Source organism: Trichosurus vulpecula, chromosome 2 (genome assembly GCF_011100635.1).
Source record: "Trichosurus vulpecula isolate mTriVul1 chromosome 2, mTriVul1.pri, whole genome shotgun sequence".
NCBI lineage: Eukaryota > Metazoa > Chordata > Mammalia > Diprotodontia > Phalangeridae > Trichosurus > Trichosurus vulpecula.
In genome coordinates this window covers 87,177,274-87,190,029 of record NC_050574.1, presented here as the reverse complement: position 1 = coordinate 87,190,029, position 12,756 = coordinate 87,177,274, and the positions used below count along the sequence as shown (strand labels likewise).

Here is a 12,756-nt window from a genome sequence, read left to right as displayed (position 1 = left end):
AGTCAAAATTAAACTCCAAAAATATTTATTACATGCCTACTATATGCCAGGTAGTCTGCCAAGAGCTGGGGAAAGGGAGAAAGACAAAAGAGTCCCTGTCCTCAAGAACCTCACAATCTAAGAAGGGAAATAGCATGCAAACAAGATACATATAGGACAAACTGAAGATAATCTCAGGAGGAAAGCACTAACATAGGAGACAATGGGAAAGGCTTCTTGCAGAAGGTGGGATCTTAGGTGAGACTTTAAGGAAGCCTGGAGATGGTGACGAGGAGAGAGAGAATTCCAGGCATGACAAAAGTCAGTGACAATGCAATCATCAATTAGGATGTCTTATGCTTACCACAAACTATCTCCTCTTATCTATCAAAATCTTGTCAATTCCTCAAGACCCAAGATAAATCCTACCATCTTGCAAGGCTTTCTTTTGATCATCCCAAATGCATGTGATTTCTCAACTCCTACAGACTTTCCTTCTGTTATACCTATTTTGATCTCCTCATTCACTGTTTTAAAATAGTTCTCATTATTTGGTGACCAGGACCCTGTGCTGTAATCACAAAATGACTGAATTTGCAAAGTGTCCTGAGTGGTTAACAAACCAAGTCTTTACTTGGAACAGTTACTTATTTTTATTTCAATGAACACTAATTAAATGCCTAAGGTGTACAAAGCACTGTAAGAAGCTTCTATAATATCCCAAACAAGAACTTGTTCAGGATCTTCATAACAACCATCAGTGATGGGAACATCATGAGGCAGCTTCTCACTTTTTGGACAGCTCTAAACAGATAAGAGTACTTCTTTTTACTGACCTGAAACCTGCCTTCCTGTACCTTCTACCCCCTTGGTCCTAGCTCTGTCTTCATTTCTCTCTGGTCTACACTCTGGTTTCCTCTACCATATCTCAAGAACCACTTCATCCTAGGAGCTCACTCCAGTCAAGGAATCAACACAATGGAAGCACTCTCTATTTCCAAGCCTTTTCCTTAGACTGGATGGCTCCTCTAAGAACTCACATTTAAGGAAGCCACTCAGGCCAGCCACTTCTTCAATCTCCTTTAGGCTGCATTCAGAACCTTCTCTAAAGAGCCTCAAGACAAGTATCTTCCCCAAAACCCAACTTTTAAGTTTCTTTTTGTGTGCCTCATTCCCCTATTAGACTGTAAGCTCTTAGAGGGAGAAGACTGTCTTTTTTCTATTTTTATTTGTATTCCTAGTCTTAAGCACAGCAGTACTTAATAAATGCCTATAGGCTGACTGCCACATGATAAGCATAAGCCCTTTCCCAAAGGTTTCAAATATTCTACCTACATGAGTGATACCCAGATCTATATATCCATGTATTAGGATGAGTTTAGAAGATGTAAAAGATACTATTACAATTTATTTGAAAAAATCCAGATGCTCTGTGTAGATCACACAGGGGCAAGTTGCTGCTGGGGTAGCAGTGACACAGTGTATAAAGCACTGGGCTAGCAATCAGAAAAATTCATCTCCTGAGTTCAAAACGGGCCTCACTCACTAGCTATGGGACCCTCGGCAAATCACTGGCTCTGTCTGCCTCAATTCCTGATCTTTAAGAGGAGCTCAAGGACATAGCAAACCACTCCAGTATCTTTCCCAAGAAAACACCAAACGGGCTCACAAAGAGACAGACACAACTGAACAACAATAAAAAAGTGACTGCTTTTAGTTCCGTTCCTCAGGCTGCTCTTATGGTCACTTCTGTGCAATGTTTGGTACCTGTGTGGAGTTGGCCAGCCAGTACTCTATGTCCTTTCTAGTCCTTCCTTATATTGGATAGGAAAGCACTGACACTTTCCCAGGCCTTTCCTACCTGCTCCCTGGGAGTGCTTTAGGACACGATCTGTTCTTTCACCACTGCCCTCTCCTTCCTATCCCTCTTCTCCAGGGAGATTTAACCATTCACACCTTGTCATGACAATTAGTTTGATTTTTTAACCTAGAGGTGAAATGATGCTCTTCCCCCTTCCCCAAATCCTCATGGATACACTTCAGCTGTTTCACTGAGTTACAGCAGATGAAAGTTATTAGCACAATCACAATAGTTTGGAGCCTCCAGTCAGTGTAACAACAATGCTCCTTGCCACTACTGTGGCTCTGTAAGACCAATAACACCAGCACAAAGGAAGGCTGCTAGCACAGGTCCTTTGATCTGCTTTTCTAAGGAAAGCAACTTTAAGGGATTTACAATCTCACTGTAATTAAACATACATATATCTTTCACTTAGTTCAGAGGGAAAAGTTAGCACCCTGAACTTCAGAGAAAACAAAAACAGAAATTACAAGGAGAAATTATGTAAACAAACCAGCAGACAGGCTTCTGTGTGACCATAGCAATATGTACATAGTTACCAGAGAGAGAGGTAACAACATTTGGGTTTTCAAAGCCGGGGTGGCTCCTTAACAATGGCTACCCAGAGTTTAGTCTGGTCAAGTCACTCAACACTCTTCTGGTGAGTGAGCCCCAAAACAAAATGCTAACCTCAGAGCATATATACCCTGTTTAGGGCCCTGGGGCTTAGCGCCTACATAGCAAGAGGGTGTAGGCCTGAGGTTTAGCATCTACTTAGCAAAAGGGTATGGGAAAGATCTTTAATCACTGGCATCGCATCATATATATTGTTTCCAAGCAATGACTCGATTCAAACAAAAGCAAGACTCACTTGATTGCCTTAGTGCTGAGAAGCACTCTAAAACAAGACAATAAAAAAGTCCCACCCTGCTTGCCATTACAGTCAGGCAAATTCTTACCATTCCAATAAGGTTGGACTTCATGCCTTAATTTAAATTTCTTACATTTTTTGCCAATCCCTGGTCCCTTTACATTTGAGGCCTATTTCTTACTCAACTTCCTCTGTACCACTGTATTAGTTATGCCTCCATATTAATAACCAGTTATAATGGTAATTAGTTTCTTCTAGACTGATTACTTTGTTTTGTTTTGTTTTTCCCCTCAAACATAAAGAGACTAGGACTTAGCTAAAAATGTACAGGAATTTAAATTAGAACAGAGAATAAGAGTGGGCCTGGGAGTATAGCTCACCATCCTACAAGTTCAACCTTACCTACTGTTTCCCAGAGAAAGGGGCATGGGAGAAGCCAAAGAAAATATCACACCTTAAAAGATTACCCTTCCTCCCAGTGAGCAGACAGACAAGTCCTCAAAAACAAGAAGGGAGCAGAAAAATTAAGTACTATATGACCAATTTTACACTCTACAGTGACACTCAAGGATCTTTTAAGTGAGTACAACTGTACAGAAGCCTGGATTCTGCTCCTCTGTAAATGGCCAGTATTGAAGAGGACACATTGATCTCCAGCTGCCTCTGACTCAGGGGAGCAGACTCTTAGAAACACACCTTTTAATTGCTATTGTTGTTGTGATATTCCCATTGCCTCTGGACTTTTGCTGAGAAAACATCTCTGCCTGCCTGTGGCCACCGGATCCTACCACATTAGGCACAACAATCGAGGACTAGATTTCCTACTCTCTGCTGTCCCCAAAATGATCTGGGAATTCTGGCCAACTAGGGTGAAACTCCTATTGCTCCATCAACTTTTGGAGTAGTATTCAATGATTCTAACCATGGGAACATGCTCCTCAATTTTTTCTCTCTTAATTGATCACTAGGATGCTCTTAACCCTCAAAGATCCTGTGAGACAAGTTTCTTCCCCTCCAGAAGCTCAAGATTGAGCCATTAATGATCATGAGATTCTGACAGGCATCACAGGCCTGTGGCTTTGACAGTGGTTACTGACGTGGGAGTGCTGGAAGAACTGGGGCAGGAACCGATCCGAGATAGCCTGTGGGAAAGAAAAACAGAAGGCAATGAGAGACCCGTCTGTTGCATGAGGAGATCTTTGGGTGCTGAGAGTAGGAATGGAGCTGGAGGACAGCATTAGGAAGGGGATTTTATCTGGGTCCTGAGGAGCTCGAATGAAGTGTGCTGCGTCTCAGAACCACAAAACCCACAAATAAAAGCTTGTTGACTGACACAAACACAATAATATAATTTGTAGCGCTGTCCTTTCTTCTGTGAATTGGGGTTGCCCATCCAACTTCTAGTTTGGGTCTACTGGCAAATAAACATGGCCCCACAGACTAGTCTGGTCAGAATTCAGGACAATATTTGGGGGAATAAGTGGTGATTATGAAAATACACATGTAAATGCATTTGCAAACTTATTTATACACATCTATGTCATATTTATGGATGAGAGTATGAGCAAAGGTACATGAAAATAGGATTGTATTTCAATGTATGTAATGTGAGATTGCATGAGAGACAGATGGGGGAGAGCTTAGGACATGTATAGAGTTCTGTGTGCATGTGAAAATGTGACTATATTTTCATGTTGTACTATTTATGAATAGGAAGGGCATTGCTTGCAACTAGGAAACAGCTTCCTGACCTGGCAGATCAGGACAAGATTATAATGCTGGAATCAGAAGGAGGGCTAGTGCCAATGTCAAATAACAGTCTAAGGGATAAGTGAAAAGACTGAGCCTGGAAGACAGAGATTGCTTTCCTTGTGCCTTTGAATCTCAGTGCTTAACATATAGTAGGTATGTAATAACTCTTTGTAGAATTGAGATGGGTAAATAACTGGGCTTCAGGTTTTACAGTTTTTTTTCAATTCAGCACATTCAGATCTTTTGGGTGTGTGTTTATTTTTGTGCTGGGTTATGGGAGGCCAGTCCCTGTTCCACGGTCTCTCTAATTCTGTACTGGATGTTCCCACAACTAGTGCTATTGCAGGCACCATTCCTTTCCCCAAGGGGCTCTCCCCCATCCCAGAACCACAGCATTTAGAGCTGAAATTGACCTGGGATCAATCTAACAACAAGCATTTATTAAGCAGCTACTATTTACCAGGCTCTGTGCTAGTTACTGGGTAAATAAATACAGACCCTAAAACAATCCCTACTCTCAAGAATACATTCTAAGTCACATATGGATACAGGGTCAGAGCAAGGAAATCATGAATTTCAGCATGAACAGTTAGGAATTTTCTATTAATTGGAGCAACAATTATCCAACTACTAAAGCAATGTTCTTTGAGGCAGGTCAGGAATTTATCTAGTCTTAACTCCTCATTTAATGTATAAGGAAACTGAGGCCCAGAGAAAATATGTAAGAGTTAGAAAGCATTAGTGAGATCTTACAATTACAAATCTAATCTTCTTTCTACCATACCATACCATGCCACTCTCCAGATCAGGGAAGAAATGCTGATAGAAAACCTCCCCTACCTGATTCAAAGGCATGAAGGTCATAGAGGAAAACATAACTGTGTGAAAGTATGATCCCGTGTATATGGATGGAATGTGTGACTGAATATGCAAATACATACACATGTACATACATACATGAATACAACATACATACACATGTGAATGCATGCATGTATATATGTGCCCGATTGCCAAATTCTAGCTACTGGATCAGAACATTTCCATGACTACCACTACACTATTGAGAATAACAATTGATGTTTATATAGTATTTAACGTTTACAAGATGCATTAGGTCCTGGAGGTCACCTTAATGTCTTTTACAACCCAGAATGTCTTCAATGGGTGCAAATGGAGATCTAGCATCAATAGATCTGGATTCCTCTGTGGAGTGAATGATAATCTAGGCTGGAAGTTGCTCTCATTAAGTTATTGCCATTATCACATGAACAATAAGAAGAATCCATATGGCGTAGACCTTTGGTTTCTATGAGGGCCTCTCTACATGGGGATTCCAGGTGCTCAGCACCACTGAGCCCCTGATCACCAGGGCCCCATGGGACTCCATTTATTTATGTAGTAGGTACATGGCCGTCTGCCTAGTGTCTCTTATTGTTCACACTATGGCATATTTACTACTGAAATGGTATTTGGGGGGGGTGAATGCAGAATAAATGCTAAGTGACAATAATATTTTGAATGGAAGTGTTTAAAGGGGAGGAATGAATGACTACTACATAGAACTATGGTACTTAGAAGAGAAGAAGCAATCATCCTGGTAACAGTGGATGGAATTATTCAAACATATAATTATTTGTGTCTAAAGTGCCCTTGGAGGAGATCAATATACACGATTACAGACACATGGTATCTGTAAGGACTAACTTTGATAGACTTGACTCCTCTCATAAATTCAAGGTTCAAAGACAGCCCCAAAGGACTCATGAGGGAAAAAGCTATGCACATCCTGAGAAAGAATTATGGAGTCTGAATGCAGATGGAGGCAAACTATTTGCTCTCTTTTTTTCTTTCTTTTTTGGTTTCGTTTCTCCTTTCTCATGATTCATTTCATTGGTTATAATTCTTCTTTACAACTGGACTATTATGTAAATAAGTTCAATGTGGAGGTAAATATAGAACCTACATTGGATTACATGCTGTCTTGGAGGGGAGGAGGTACAGGAGGGAAGGAGAGAAATTTTGGAACCCAAAAACCTATTGAACTGAATGCTGTAAACTAAAAATAAAAATTAAAAAGAAAAAGTGCCCTTGAATTGCCAGGGATAGAGAGGAGCATGGTAAATCTTAATATAGAGATTAGTGAACAGGGTAGAACAAAACTCTGATGACAAAAAGACAACATCAAAAAGAATGTTTCATGGAAGTAATCATTACATAGGAGAGAAGAGGCCTGGTGTAGCAGGTGGAATGGCGGAGCCAGGACAGAAAGCAAAGGGAGCTGTCTTTGTGAGAGTGTCGAGGACAGACAGAGCCCTGCCTCAGGATGAAATTCCACAGATCATTGATTGGCTTCTAAGAGTAAAAAAGTCATGGGAGATGTCAAGCTCTTGGGCACAGATATCATTAGTGACATCTCAGAGAATCCCTGAGTGATGAGTGGCAGTTTGAATTCTCTTTGCCAACGGCACAACCACAGCACCCATTAGACCTCTCCCTACATAGAACAGGTTTTCCTACGTTGGCCTTCCTGATATGTATGTATGTATATATGTATGTGCATGCCCCTCTTCTTTGGATAGTGTGAAGCTTGGCCTGGGTGTATACTAGCTATGCCTGCTACTGTAATAACCTTTTTCTCAGTCCTAAATCTACTTGACCTCCCTGAAGTTTCTGACACTTCTAACCATTATTTCACTTCTAGATAATCTCTTTCCCCCTTGCTTCTAAAAAGCTGCTTTCTCTTGGTTTTTCCTCCAGCTCCTCAGTCTTTAATAAATGAGTATCTTTCTGCTTCCTATTAAATGTCAGTGTCTCAGATGCCTTCTTTCCATACACTCACTCTCTCAAAGATCTCAACAATTCCTATGCATTTAATAATCTTTATGCTGATTTCTCACAAGTGTGTATCTACTTATTTATCACCTAAATATATCTATATTTGTATCCTGATTGAGGGGAAAACAGGTTGTTAGTTGTCAGGGCTTATGGAAAGATGGAAATTAGTGCATGTATTCCAAAAGGGACTGACTGAACCTGTCTCCAGGGTATCTCAAATTTTTGGATGGGAAAACTTTTCTTTCAGGTGATGGAAGTGGGATGCACTCCGCATTCTCCTGGAAGATTCTTGGTGGCCTCTTCCTTCCAGGGAGTTAGAGTATTGGTCTATCAGTTAAATTCCCTATTATCCACAGGGTTTTGAATGAGAACCAAGTCATGACTGATCTTGAAGCCAAACTACTATGTAATTACTCCTCCTCTTCTCCTGTCCCCCACTTTATTATACTGGCTGCTAGGTCAGAGGAAAGGGTTACATAACCTGCTGCTAACCATACTGATAATATTTTTGCATGACAGACAAACAGTAGATTTTGTGTATTGCCTCATGTTAATGTTTTTGTTTTTACTGTTTCACTTAGTGTACTTTCAGTTTTATGCTATTGGGTTTTTTTTGGGTGGGGAGAGACACAATGAAAGATGAAAAGGTAAAGCAGTAACAGAGGCAGCACCGTAAATGGAATCAGGAGAGACCTGGCTTCAGTCCTGCCTTTGGCACTATCAGGGTGGTAAAGAAGGAAAGACTCCTAGGAGTCAAAGGATCTCTTTTGTCTAATGACTCTCTTCTCTCCTGGCTCCTTATCCACTGCGCCACCTAGAGACTGTATTAGGTGGCCCAACTGTCTTAGGTACCCAGAATGAGAGCTGGAGGGTTGAATACTAGTTAAAGTGGAACCATGCCACTCACTAAGGTACCCTGGAGACATGGCCCCAACAGGGAGAAGATTTGGCAGAGAGTAGTGCTAGATCTATCAATGACTTCTCCAGAAGACACTAGCAGGACTCAGCACTGGTAATGTGAACTACCCCTTAATAACTGTGCTTGATCAAATGTGTCCCCATGTGTATATACCCAATACACAATTCTTAAGCATTTCTACTCTTTTGAATGAGGGTTTGTATTGGGAGAATGAGTTCCCGCTACATTACCTGTGTTAAACTCAAATAAAGATTGGGGCTACTAATGCATACATAAGGATCACAATGACTTAAATTTAAAATATAATATTATCTATATATTACTATTTTTAAAATTCATTTAAATATTCCCCAATAACATTTTAATCTATTTCAACCTATACTCAGGAGTCTTGTGGGCTGCATGCAGCCTGAAGGCCACATTTTTGACACATCCACTCTACATTACTTCTTTGACTGACTTTGATTTAAGCTAAGTGTATAATTTTGATGATTAGTAAAAGTAAATGCACTAATGAGGGAGGAGTCAGGAGCTGTACTTTGCACAATAGCATGAAGCACAAAGCATCTAGAATATAGAATGGCTTTCTGGGACAGCGTGAGTGAATTTGTATATAGGGGTGTAAATGTGTATTTTCATGTATGTCAGGATTTATGTATATATGTGACTACTGCATGTCCATGCTTAAGTATGCATATATGTATAAGAATATTTATTAACTAGTCCACAAACATTTACTAAGTGGCTAGTATATATCAGGCACTATGCTAACTAAGCACTAAGGATACAAAGAGGCAAAAGACAGTCCTTTCCCTCACACAACTCACAATCTAGTTGGGGAAATTAGTAAGCCCAAATATACAAATGAGCTACATACAAGTTAATAGAAAATAATTAAGATATGGAAGGCATGAGCATTAAGGGCTGTTAGGAAAACCTTTCTGTGAAAGATGGAATTTTAGCTAGGACTTAAAGCAAGCCAGGGAAACTATTAGGAGGAGATGATGAGGAAAGTATATTCCAGGCAGGGGGGACCGCCAGAGAAAATGGCAAGAGCCTAGAGATGTCTTGTTCATGGAAAAAGCTAGGTCAGTGTCACAGGATCTAAGCGTACATTACCTCTCTCCTATACTGTTACATTAGCCTCCTAATTAGTATCTCATCTCAAGTCTCCTCCCTCTGCATCTACGATACTACTTGAAAGGTGACAATACTAAAGCACATGTGTGATCATGTCATTTCCCTCATCAATAAACTCTAGCACTTTTCTATTACCTCTAGCATCAATTCAGTGTAGGTCTGACCATTCCACCCCATTACTAAACAAGGGCACTGCCAGTATTTGTCCATCTTGCACTCCTAGGAAGTATATTGTCTGCTAGAACCCACAAGACTTTAATTCACTCAATGGTGGGGAAATGGTTCGGGTGTCTGCAGCATATTCCCTTAAATTTTACTGATGAGACCCCATTAATAGATAATCTGAAGCCTAGGATGACAGATGGCAAAAAATTAATTGCTGCTAGATTTATACATTGACATTTATACATTTGTTACTGACCTGAGAAGGCTGGAAGAACTGCAGCAGGAAGTAATCCAAGATCCTCTGTAGGAAAGAGAAGCAGAAGACAATGAGAGACCTATCTGCTGCATAAGTAGATAGTTCAGAGCTAAAAGCAGAAATGGAGCTGGAGGACAACATAAGGGAGCAGATTTCAGTTTGGGCCCTGAGAAGTTGGAATGAGCACCAGAAACTCCACAAATACAGGGTGTTCCCTACAGTCTGGACACAAAGGCAAAAAATGCATATTTTCAAGAAATGAAATGAATGACATTTTCAAGAACATTTTATTTAATTGGAATATTAACAAACATCTGCAATATGATTGCCATCATTTATGATGCAAAGGTTGATGCACTTTGAAAGATTCAGGTGAACTCAGTGCAATAACTCCACATTGCCGTCAATTTTAGCACATTCACTCTTTATGCGTTCAAATCAAGAGTGTTACATCTTTGATTTTCATTGAGTACACCTTCTCCTTTAGCATACGAAAAAGAAGTCAAGGGGGCTAAGGTCTGTTAATATTCTAAATATTTCAAAATATGCCTTTTTGCCTATGTGTCCTGACTTTAGGGACACCCTATAAAGGCATGTTGGCTGGCGCAAACACAATAATATGATTTTCAAGCTTTAAAAGGCTAACTATATAAGATAGTGAATCAATTAAGCGACTTTATTAAGCACTGCCTACGTGCCTGTCACTCCTATACTAATGGCATGTAGAGAACTAGGAGTTCAGGAGGAGAGAGATCCCTGCAGGCTGATGGGTTACAGAAGACTTCTTAAAGGATATGGGACTTGTTCTGGGGCTCAAGGCAACAGGAGGATCTTCTGCACTGCCCAAAGGGAGGAAAAGAGAAGATCTAGGGTTCTCTTCTCTCCAGCTGAGCAGAAGCTTAGCTTCGTGTTGTTAACCTCTTGGTTCTTGTCCTTGAATTCTAAGTGAATGAATAGGAAGTTTTAACCTTTTAAATGATTAAGTTCAGCTCTTCAAACTAAAGACTGATATTAAGTAGGCGAAACCAGTGAACACACAGCAGGGCTCTTACTGGAAGGTTTAAGTGCACAGAGAACTTGTGGATTAGACCTCAGTGTTTCCTAATAAGTCTGAACTTGTCTGAGAGACCTAGTGAGAGATGGAGTCACAAATCTTTTAAATATCCTAAGTCACTGTCTCCACTTCAGAACTTTAAATGACAATTGTTGCCATTCCCTTTGTCTTCTCTCCTCCCTGATCCAAGGTACCTGAATATCAAGTCCTAGACAGGAGTGGGCATAGGCATGCAGAGGATATGGGCCATTCTTGAACTCTGTGCCCGTCTATGGAGTGACCTTTTGATAATGACCCATTAAAGTCTGGGGCAGCTAAGTGACCCAGTGGATAGAGAGCTGGACCTGAAGTCAGGAAGACTCATCTTCTTGAGTTCAAAACTGGTCTCAGACCCTTACTAGCTGTGTGACCCTGGGCAAGTCACTGAATTCTGGCTTCCTCATATGTAAAATGAGATGGAGAACAAAATGGTAAACCGCTCCACTGTCTTTGCCAAGAAAACCCTAAACACGTTCCATAACTCAACAACATAAGGTTACATGATAGAACCAAATCCTTTCTCATCCTTACAATTGTGTATGCCATTTGATTGACTTTTTGTTATTTAACACTCATTTTCAAAAGAAAAGAACTTCTACCCTTGCTCCTGACTCAGTACAGACTCCAGGAAATTCTTAAATTCTTAAGTTCAGCAGTCCAATCATTCTCTTCCTTGGACATTTTCTTTCTGCTGACATATAATACTTAATCAAAGCCTGACTCATTTCACTTTATCTTCTTTCTCCACTGGTCCCCACCACCCTCCTTTTCTCCTTTCCTCAGCTGAGACCACAGCTGAAATCTCCTCCACTATCTCCATTCTCCCCAATCTACCATCTCCCCTTCTCTTCAATTCTTTCCCACACCTACTGGCACCTCCTGAACATTCTCTTGCCTCCAGCAAACTCCCCTCATGACCCAGATGTTTCTCCTCTCCAGTATCAGGGCACAGTGACAGAACTCCACTGCTCACATCTTGATTGTTAGGAAGAAGTATGTAAGTGTCCCTCCCTCCCTATTTGAGCAATATGTCACATGTCCCAGTGGGATCTTATTATTAAGTTGGAAATTATTATATAAGTATTTATCACGTACCTATGACACTCCAAACACTGGCATAGGTGCTGGGGATACCAACATAAAAATAAATAGTGCCTGCCCTGAGGAGGAAATTTACATACTTTAGAAGGAAACTACTTGTAAACACAAAATCTATACAGGGTGAATATAAGGTAATTTTGCTCTGGGAGAAGCCCTAGAAGAGGATTCCGAGGAAGAAAAGAAAGAAAGGAGGGAGGGAGGAAGAACTGAGGGAAGGTGAGGAGGAAGTAAGGAACCTTGGGGGCAGTGCAATGGGGAGGGGGAAGCCCCAGGCTTCAGGCGGATCCTTACCATTCCTGGCTCGCTCACACAGCCCCCTCAGGCCCATCTTCTCCCAGATGCTCAGAGCCAGCTCCCACGCCTTTTCCTCCCCAAGAGAACTGACCAGGAGATCCGCCACTTTTGTGCGATCCGCCTCCTCCAGGCGGCCCCGGGGGAGAAAGTCCATCAGGTACAGCTTGAATTTCTTGAGCTCCTCCGACGTCAGGTCCTCCAAGGGCCGAACTAGCCGGCAGCGGACAGTCTCGGCCATCGCAGCCACCTCTTCTGCCTCTCCTCAGACTAAGTGGGACTAGAGAGAAGAGAAAGTGAAACTGAAATGGTTTGGGGAAGCAGCATCAGTGGGATCTCGCCTACCGCCCTGGAGCTCAGAGCCAAGCAGCGAGACCTGGCGCCGCCACAGGGGAGGGAAGAGGAGCTTGATTGGCAGATATTTGCATATTCCCTTACATCAACCTAGTAACTTGCAATCAGAGGTCCTGCCTTCAATTCCCACCTGTGACAGTTACTGCCTATACCCCCT

At 41.3% G+C, this 12,756-nt stretch overlaps 1 protein-coding gene across 1 annotated transcript in view; it reads right to left on the bottom strand.

Moving 5' to 3' along the window:
• Positions 1-12,497, bottom strand: part of LOC118835520 (NACHT, LRR and PYD domains-containing protein 12-like) — a 54,461-nt gene extending 41,964 nt beyond the window's left edge. The window contains exons 1-2 of the mRNA XM_036742710.1: positions 12,246-12,497; positions 9,761-9,805 (exon numbers count right to left, since the gene is read on the bottom strand). Coding sequence (XP_036598605.1) covers positions 9,761-9,805; positions 12,246-12,486 — 286 coding nt within the window. The 5' untranslated portion in view covers positions 12,487-12,497. The remainder of the gene's footprint in view (positions 1-9,760; positions 9,806-12,245) is intronic.
• Positions 12,498-12,756: the final 259 nt, after the last annotated feature.